General features: G+C 36.4%; 1 protein-coding gene across 1 annotated transcript; it reads left to right on the top strand.

Moving 5' to 3' along the window:
* The first annotated feature begins 1,525 nt into the window (after positions 1-1,525).
* LOC100786850 (uncharacterized) lies at positions 1,526-2,951 on the top strand. The gene has a single exon (XM_006604378.3). It carries the CDS (start codon positions 1,917-1,919, stop codon positions 2,820-2,822), a length of 906 nt encoding a protein of 301 aa, XP_006604441.1. The 5' UTR covers positions 1,526-1,916; the 3' UTR covers positions 2,823-2,951.
* Positions 2,952-10,441: the final 7,490 nt, after the last annotated feature.

Below are 10,441 nucleotides of genomic sequence, written 5' to 3'. Positions count from 1 at the left end.
CATGAATTAATTGTTGAAGATGATGGTCAAACGGCCTGCAATTACCATAGGAACACTTCGACAAATAGTCTCTGGCTATGTCCCCCGACTTTTTAAAGTGAACGCAAAAATAGACCACAATTGACACTATGATAAGTGAAGGAGTTTACTCTATTTTTACTCCTATCATTTTATAACTAAAAGAGGTAAAATAACAATTTTGATATTCTTCATGATACCACTACATCATGATTACATAAGAATATATATGTACAAATACTCACAATCTAACATAAATATAACAAACTCCTTTTAGAATATGTTTAAATGAGATATTATCTATATTTATCTATTATTATTAAAAAAAACAATTAAGAAACATTAATACCAATGATAGATATCACTATTAATCCTCTATTGAACCTAAGATGTGAGATGGATCGTAACACACTAGGTGGCAATGGATGAATCAAATAGTTTCTTGATGAAACAACCATGGTTTATTTAATTTAACCATGCAAAATAAATGTTTTATTTAAATTTTAGAGGGACAAAAACTTAAGATTGTTTTAAACCTTCTAGCCTTGCACTGATAGAAAGAAAGAAAAAAAAAAAACCCTTCTAGCCTTGAATTGATTGAGTAGTCAGTAATAAGTTAACTGTTGCCAAGGTGATTTTGGTTGTCTAAACACAATTGCTCCCACTAATTGTGGGAAAAAGCCAAGCTTTGGGGGGTTGGATATAGAGATGCATTCTTAGTTCTCGAATGATGATTCAACTGAGAAGGAGCCCACTTAATTAATACCCTCCACTTCTCATATCTTGATCCCATAATACACTGTATTGACTCATTCTCTCCTCTTTTCTAGAGAATACCAAAAAAATCTAATATTTTATCCTCATGTATGATTATGGTATTCCGCCTAACAAAAAATCCTTGATCAAAATAATTGTTGATGACTGAAAAAAAATGTTGATATATTTTTTTCTTGCAACTTTAATCGCAAAAGATATATTTAAAACCCCAATTGTGCATATACAAAAATTTGCCAATATATTTTGCCAAACAGTTTGATAATTCAGATTTTTTTTAATAATAAGGATGTAAAAATGATTAAATATTAAATAAGGTTACTCTCTTGCATATATATATATATATATATATATATATATATATATATATATATATATATATATATATATATATATATATATATATATATATATATACATTTTTTATCATTTAATTATAATTAATCTCATCCTTTTTTCATACTCACTTTAATTACACCAGCTCACAGAGAATGCCCAGTGATGCATCCCATATCATTCTTAAATATTACGTTTATTTCTAATGATTTCAATTATTTTATTTTATGGCAATTATTTTGAACAGTTTTAACATTGTCTCTACTTCTCAGCAGTGACATAATTATAATTTTGAAAACTTGACCTGGCACCATTTTTTTATTATTTAAAAGAAAGTGAGAGAGAGCAAGATGAGAGCATGTATAAAACAAATACCACTCTCTGCAGCACATACATATCCAGTTGCCACGGTTCATGCCTTGACCAACTCTCTCTATTCTATTCTATTCCAGGCTTTATCCATTCCTTCACTTTCTTTGCTACCCCATGTGCTAAAAAGCAAATTCTCCTTTACTTACCCTTCCTTTCTGTTCCTTTCCAATTCTCAAATACATTTTGGCTTTTAGTTTAGTTGTATCAGCATAGAATTAACAAGTAAAGCAAATCTCACTTTTTCTCTCTATCTTTCCTCTTCTGGTATTCCATTCTAAAGAAATATATAGACTCAGATGAAAAATGAAGAGTTTTGGAGCTGATCTTGAAGAATATTAGCTATGATCTTTTCCAGCATATGAGTTGATAAAGATCAGATTTCAGGAAACAAGCTCAGATAATTTTCTGCTGCTGCCATGAAGGAGTTTCCTTCTTGTTTTGGAGAAAATGGTGTTCAGGTAGTAGATTCCTCCTATTCAAGCACCACAAGGGGAGCTCAAAATGCTGTTACTTGTGTATATCAGTGTAAGTTAGGAGGCCGTTCATGCTTGATCACTGTCTCTTGGACCAAAAATTTGATGGGACAAGGCTTGAGTGTGGGAATAGATGAGTTGGGCAATCATTGCCTCTGCAAGGTTGACATAAAGCCGTGGCTGTTCTCAAAAAGGAAAGGGTCAAAGAATTTGGAGGTTGAGTCTAATAAAATTGATATACTTTGGGACTTGAGCTGTGCTAAATTTGGCTCCGGGCCAGAACCGTTGGAGGGTTTTTACTTAGTTGTTGTGTTCAATCAAGAGATGGTCTTACTCCTAGGGGATCTGACAAAGGAGGCATGCAAGAAGATTGACAGTGACTATGCTTGTGCTCACTCTGAAGCCGTTTTTATTGCAAAGAGAGAGCACATTTTTGGCAAGAAGTTTTATGGTGCAAAGGCTCAGTTTTATGACAAAGGCCAGGTGCATGATGTGAGAATTGAGTGTGACACACTAGGGCTTAATGATCCATGTCTTGTGATTAGAATTGATAGGAAGACAGTGATGCAGGTGAAGCAACTCAAGTGGAAGTTTAGGGGCAATCACACCATCGTGGTGGATGGAATATCCGTGGAAGTGTTTTGGGATGTACATAATTGGCTCTTTGGAAATGCTATGGGAAATGCAGTTTTTATGTTCCAAACTTGCATTTCAACTGAGAAGCTGTGGTCAAGCCAATCTGTTTCTGATCCTTCTGTTCCCACATGGGCTTATTCTCAGCAGTTCAGGGATTCCCAGTTGCAAGGTCTTGGATTCTCTCTCATTTTGTATGCTTGGAAAAATGAGTAGTCGGTATAGGACTTATAATTATATCTTATTCTTGAGTGCTAAACTGGTATTGCCAGCCACACAGTTTTCTACAATCTTGTTATCAGATTACTTGAAACTCATAAACTAATCTCTTTCTTTGTTTTATTATTTTCTGTTTCGTTTAATTAGTTATTTGGTTTCTATGTCTTACAAATTTTCTATCTTTACGCTTTAATCCCTATAGGTGTATTTTTTATTCTGATTTAGTCCCTACATATACACTTCTTAATCTATTTTAGTCCCTAGATAAAAGCATATTAAAAAGTGTTGTGTAGGGATTAAAATGAGTAACTTCTATGTATTGGGACTAAAACCCAAAGATTATGTAAGCTTAAGAATCAAACATGTCATTAAATCTTTTCTCTTTTTTTATCTCTTCAATTCAGCTACGTATATTTACCACCAGCCTTCCATATAATTCCTTCCATTAGAACTTCTGGAATATCTCTTGCGGTTTCTTCTTTTTTTTTTTTTTTGCTAAATTTTTGTTTCGGTTTCTAAATTTCAGAATCTGCTTCTTGCAGAAATTAGTTATTAGATATGTGGTTTACTTAATTAGAGCTGAAAGGTGTGTTGAATAAAAACTTTTGAGTGGTATCATTGTCGAGGAGTCTCTATTTAAGGGAAAAAAAAACACGGCGTGACAGTTTGGATGAACTTTTTAATTTTGACGTTTAACTTTAAGCGCATACTTCAAATGATTGATTTCTATTTCCATTTTCAATAATCCCCCCAAAATAATAGCACGAGGTTTGACAGCTTCAACAAGACTTAATTCTTGCTGATAGTTTCAATTTCACAACCTGAAAGAAATTCGTTAAGTTTCCATCAACCGTGGGAGAATATTTTTCTATTCATATTAGGGGAGGGATAGAATGAGCGAAACTGATTTTGTTTACCCCAAACTCTGATGGTTAAATACTTTAGGGTAAATGTCTGAAAAAACTGCTTGCATTATTCTTATCTGAGTGAGGTAAGTGGCCAAGCTATAAGCCTTTGAGAAGCAATGCCAAATTGCCAAGTCCAATATTTATTTTGTTTAACAATTCACCAATTGATTTACAAAGGGATAACATTAATCTCATAATGTTTTTTCCTATGTGAATCATCTTTGGATGAAACACTGTAATTTTCAATTATTTTCCCCCAAGTGCTTCGAAATTATTTTGCCGTCCACTCTATCGATGACATATTGACATGATGGTGGACTCTGCAATAAATGTTTGAGTATTTTTACCTTTGAATGATAACTAAAAAAAAATCTTCCCACTTCTTTTGCTTTTAACTTTTATTAGGTAAAGAACATCTCCAAAGAAGGAAACTTAAATTTGGTGAATATCCGTCTTCTATCCTATCTTCTAAACTCTCGACTAGTTTTTCGTATAAAAATTGTGAATAAGCTATAGACAAAAGCTTATGTAAAATAACTGCTTCTTAGTTCTGACAAAAATATTTTCATACATTCAGGGAACAATTTTCTAAGTCAATTCAACCAAACCAAAGCATAAGTTAATACACATGGGACCAGTGTGTGAAGAAAAGGTCAAGTATTTATTATACAGTGTTAGTTGTCAAGAATTGTACATCACCCTATGATCTCCAAGCCAATTGGCAGTTACATAACATGAAGGAAGCCTCAACGAGTACCATTCAGTAATTGAATATGAAAATACAAGCAAAGGCAAAGAGTGAGGAAAGAAGGGGCAAGAATAATACAAATCACTGATTCTTCCTTTGACCAAATGTGTTTTCAACACCATTTGTAACTTTTTCTCTGCGCTCAGCAATCATATCTGAATATGCCTGACAACAAACAAGGAATATTATATGGATCTTGCTGACAAGCCTCCTCTCAGGTTTAGCCAAATTATACTTGACACCCTTCTCATTTCAAAAGCGACACTTTAAGGGAGGTCGGAGTAAATTTCAATTACCTTCCTTGAAGCAGAGCTAAGTGTATTTTCAATACAAGAACTCAATTTAAATTTTTAATTCTCTTTTAATAGATCTCTTGTTATCACATAGAATATAGAACAATTACTAATTTTCACCTTCACTTGAATTCTTAACTTATTTTTATTGAGTTCTGTTTTATTTCTTGACTCACACAAGAACCTTCATTTTAACTTGAAAATTTGATTTTCTTAAAGCTTAAAGAACCTTAGTTGTAGTTGTTTATGTAAGCAACTTCTATAAGAACTCCTTTGCTTCAATGGTATTATCAGGTTGCTTAAATTTAAGAACCAATATAAACAAATGCATTGGAGTTTCTCTTAGTACAATGATAATTAAATCTCAAAAGAGGTGAGAATAAATTTTGAAATAAAAGGGCTACCGAATTGAAACCTTTATGTGTAATTTATCTTTAAAATATTGGTTAAGGTAGAGTAAACAAATATTGAATAATTTATATATTTTTAATATAATAAATACTATTTTCTTTTCTAATTAACACTTTCTACTTCTTTATTTTTGCCGTACTAGTTAGCATTTGTCTGTCCTGAGTAAAATTACCTTTAAGATAAAGTATTTTTCCTATTTTGTGCAGTATTTGTAAACACAGCAGAACCTCTCCTATACTCCACACTCCACATAACTTTCTCAAATGCAAAAAGCTAATACCATGTAGAAGTAGAACATGAGCCTTGGGATAAGAATAGAGGAGATATATGAAATGATACAGAGAGTGATATAGAGAGCTAAGGAATTTTTGGATTGAAACTAGTATCAACCTCTACAATTGTAGAGGGATTTGCAGTACAAGCTGTGAATACAGGGAAAGTTTTTGGGAGAGAGAAATTAGATTCACAATTCACACGATATTCCCTAAGTACCCTTAGCTCTTCTATTTAACTACTCAAGAAGTAACGAAATCCTTCAATTGGTTGTTGGCCTTGCGTGCTCTGGTGCTTTTGCGCATTCCCTGTAATTCCGGATCATGCATAACAGAATTATCCTCTTGCATTCCATGTGGGCCCTTACACACTTGAATTGATGACTCAGCAACATCTATTTCCTTCTCCTTAATTTGTCTTATTACAATACCATCCCCATTTAAGACAACCTTGTCCTCAAGGTTGAAGCTAGGATAATTGGCTTTCATATCTTCCAACCCTTCCCATGTGGATTCATCTGGTGGCATGTTTGTCCATTGGATAAGAACCTGTGGAATCTTCAACTCTCCTTGTTGAATCACACGTGCAGCTAGTACCTTAGCAGGTAGTACAATAGGCCCAATATCAGTCATTGTCAAGGGAAGTGGCATGTATTGTTCAGTGGTCCCTCCTTTGAAAGGCTTCAATTGTGACACATGGAAAACTGAGTGAATCTTTGCTTCTTCTGGTAATTGGAGCTTGTAGGCTACAACACCTACCTTAGCTATTATCATGAAAGGTCCAAAAAATCTCATACCCAATTTTTTATTCTTTCTCAAAGCAACAGATTGCTGCCTATAAGGTTGTAATCGTACCAGCACCCAATCTCCAACCTGCAGCTCAAGATCTCTCCTTTTCTTGTCAGCTTGATTTTTCATATAAACTTGTGCTCTTTCCAAGTTACTTTTGAGCTGTTGTAGAGTTCTGTCTCTTTCTACCAGCTGCTCTTGCACCGTAATAGGGTCATTTGGTTGAGGCCTATAGCGAGTTAAAGCTGGAGGGTCCCTCCCATAGAGTGCTTTAAAGGGTGTCATGCCAATGCTTGTATGGTGAGCTGTATTGTACCAGTATTCAGCCCAAGTTACAGCTTTATACCAAGCCTTAGGATTCTCAAAAGTGAAACATCTCAAAAACATCTCTAAACACTTGTTGAGAATTTCAGATTGTCCATCTGACTGTGGGTGATATGCAGAACTCATGGCCAATGTTGTACCCTGTATCTCAAATAATCTTTTCCAGAAATCGCTAGTGAATACCTTGTCTCTGTCTGAAACTATAGACTTTGGAATTCCATGCAACTTCACTATATAATTCATGAAAGCCTCTGCAACTGTTTTACTGCTGTAATCACTTTTAAGTGGAACAAAGTGAGCAAATTTTGTCAATCTATCAATTACCACCATTATTGTAGTGTAGCCAAAAGAGGGAGGTAGCCCAGTAATGAAATCCATAGCTACATCTTCCCATACCTGAGATGGGATGGGCAATGGTTGGAGCAACCCAGCTGGTAAACTATGAGAAGATTTTGCTTGCTGACATATAGCACAATTTTGCACAAACTGTTCGATGTCTTTCTTCATATTGTGCCAAAAATATTGATAAGCAATTCTAGCCATGGTTCTAGAATTTCCTGAATGTCCCCCAATAGGAGAGCTGTGATTCTCCTTCAAAATCATTTGAATCAAGTTAGAAGCGTCTGGTATAACCAACCTGCCTTTCCAATAAAGCAGTCCCTCTTTGGTCGTGTAGTGAGGCTTCAGCTGGGGGTGATCTTTGCATTGAGTTATGAGCTCCTGCATTTTATCATTACTCTTCACTTCATCTAGTAATTGTTGCATAAATCGTGTCTTTGGTTCAGACCACGATATCATGAACATTCTGGACAAGGAATCGGCAGCTATGTTCTCCTTTCCTGGATTATACTCAATGACAAAATCGTAACCCAGAAACTTGTGTAGCCATTCTTGTTGTTCAGGTGTTTGTAGGCTTTGATCCATCAAGCTTCTCAAGCTCTTCTGATCAGTCCTGATGATAAACTTACTCCCCAATAAGTAGTGCCTGAACTTTGCGATGGCTTCAGCTATAGCGAGCATTTCTCTAAAGTAAGCTGATTTCTTCTGGTTTCGTGGTGCCAGCTTCTTTGAGAAAAATGCTATCGGGTGGCCATTTTGGTGCAGAACTGCCCCCACTCCAATTCCTGAAGCGTCAGTTTCAAGGATAAAAGTTTGTTGGAAATTCGGCAGAGCTAATACAGGTGCAGATGTGATGGCTTGTTGCAGCCCTTGAAAAGCTTCTTGTGTTGTTTCATTCCAGCAAAATGAATCTTTCCTTAACAAGTCTGTTAAAGGAGCTGCTATTTTGGCATACGATTTAATGAATCGTCTATAGTAGCCGGTCAATCCTAAAAACCCTCTCAACTGTTTCAGGTTAGGAGGTGTTGGCCACTTGAGAACTGCTTCAATCTTTGTTGCCTCCATTGCTACCCCTTTCCCTGACACCACATGTCCCAGATACTCTATCTCCTCAACCCCAAAAACACATTTTGATAGTTTTACATACAGGGTATTTTGTTCTAACACCTGTAAAACTGCTTCCAAATGTGTGAGGTGGTCCTTCCAAGTGGTACTATACACAAGGATGTCATCAAAAAATACCAATACATACTTCCTCAGAGCATGTTGAAAAATTTGATTCATGAGACATTGGAAGGTTGCTGGCGCGTTTGTTAACCCAAATGGCATAACTAGCCATTCATAATGACCATGGTGGGTTCTAAAAGCAGTCTTGTGTCTATCCTCCGGTTGAATCAAGATTTGGTGGTAACCGGACCTCAAATCCAGCTTCGAAAAATACTTTGCACCACAAAGTTCATCTAACAACTCATCTACAGTAGGCATAGGGAAACTATCCTTAACTGTAATGGCATTTAAAGCTCTATAGTCTGTGCAAAACCTCCAACTTCCATCTTTCTTTTTCACTAACACAATGGGAGATGAAAAAGGGCTATTACTGGGCTGAATGATTCCTTGATCTAGCATCTCTTTCACCATCTTTTCAATTTGCTCCTTTTGACTGTGGGGATACCTATAAGGTTTAACTTTGACCGGATTGGAGCCCTCTTTCAAAGGAATAGCATGGTTTTGAGGTCTTTGGGGTGGTAGTCCTTCTGGTGTCTTGAAAATACCTCTGTAAGTATATAATATCACAGCCACCTCAGGTGACATGTTAGCTGGTATCTCATCCCATACGTCATTGACTGCATCAGCTTGTACTCTCTCTACAGTGAACACTTCATCAATACTTCTAGTGTTACACATCCTTTTCAGCTGATGTAATTGTGCCTGACCTGGTCCCATGCTTGTGTCACCCTGTAATGTAATGAATTTTCCTTTGTGGAAAAATTTCAAAGTTAAAGCTGAATAGTCTGCCACATGAGGCCCTAAAGTAGCCAACCAAGCTGTCCCCAATATTAAGTCTGCACCAGCTACAGGTAAAAGGTACACAGGAATCAACATTTCATGCTCTTGAATGACTATAGGGAGTTGTGTCACTACCCCCTCTGCTGTCATAGTCTGTCCATTTCCCACTAACACCTTAAAGCAGGGTGCTGGTTCCACTGGTAATTTCAGAAAATGCGCAATTCTTGGTTGTACAAAATTATCAGAGCTCCCTCCATCAATAAGTATTTGTACTTGGAGTTTGCCAATTTTCCCCATGAAACGCATTGTCCCTAGACTGTTGGCTCCTTTCATTGCATTCAAGGATAGGTGATGTTCTGTGTGAGTTTGGTTTATGATGTTTTGTGGTTGGTCTGGTGGTTCTGTTTCCTCTTCTGCTGCATTTTCTGGTTCATGGTCAGATTGCAACAACATCAAGTGTTTGTTAGGACACTTGTGGCTAAATGAGAATTTCTCATCGCACCAATAACACAGTCCTTTGTCCTTCCTTAATTGCATCTCTGCAGGGGTGATTCTTTTGATATTTGGATTCTTTTGGTTAATGTCCATGGGTCTGGTAGGGGGTGTTGGTAATAAGGGAGTATTGGTTGGTTTTTGGTTGATTTCTGGTTTATTTGAATTGAAGTGAGCTCTATTTTGGTATTGAGTGTTTGGGTTTTGGTATTTTTGTGGTTTGGTGTTGGAAGTGTATTTTTCTTCATAAACTTTTGCTAGGGACACAGCTTTCACAATGTTAATAGGAGTGTGAACCATCACATCTCTCCTAATATCGGGGTTTAAGCCACTTATAAAACAATCAACAAGAGCATCAGTGCTTAATCCATAGACCCTGTTTGCTAAAGCAGTAAATTGCCGATAATAATCACTCACAGTCCCAGTTTGGCTAAGCTTAAACAAGGTAGCTCTAGGACAATCATAGATTGAAGGTCCAAAATCCAATTCTAAGGCACGAGTGAACTCAGCCCAGGAATTAAAAGGATGTGTTCTCTGTATCATTTGAAACCAAGGTACCACATCTTGATCAAGATGAACAGATGTGATAGTCAATCGATCCTTATCAGGGGTTTCATAATAATCGAAAAATTGCTCAGCTCTAAAAATCCATTCCATTACATTTTTGCCATCAAAACGGGGGAAATCGAGCTTGACATTTCTTACCTGAAACGGAGCTTTGTTTGAGTTCGTAACACCATGGGAAGAGGTCTGAGAGGAGTTGCGTAATAACATCAAAAGAGCTTCGTTGATTTTATCCAGTTTCCCATCAGTGGACGATTGCAGATCCTCCATGGTTTGAAATCGAGCATCCGTCACAGCACCAAAACGCTCAAACTGGATCTGAACTTCATCGTACAACTTCTTGATATCGTCGGCGTTTTTCTTCACGTCGGTGGCGAGCTCTTTCATTCTGGTGTTGTCTGCCATGGTGAGATGAAAGCACCAATGAAATGATACAGAGAGTGATATAGAGAGCTAAGGAATTTTTGGA

This window comes from Glycine max, chromosome 19, assembly GCF_000004515.6.
Source record: "Glycine max cultivar Williams 82 chromosome 19, Glycine_max_v4.0, whole genome shotgun sequence".
NCBI lineage: Eukaryota > Viridiplantae > Streptophyta > Magnoliopsida > Fabales > Fabaceae > Glycine > Glycine max.
The sequence above is the reverse complement of the archived record's forward strand: the minus strand, read 5'-3'. Positions and strand labels throughout refer to the sequence as shown.

What these genes read in the sequence shown, in the direction of transcription:
- LOC100786850 (XM_006604378.3), top strand. Translation starts at nt 1,917, where the DNA reads ATGAAGGAGTTTCCTTCTTGTTTTGGAGAAAATGGTGTTCAGGTAGTA.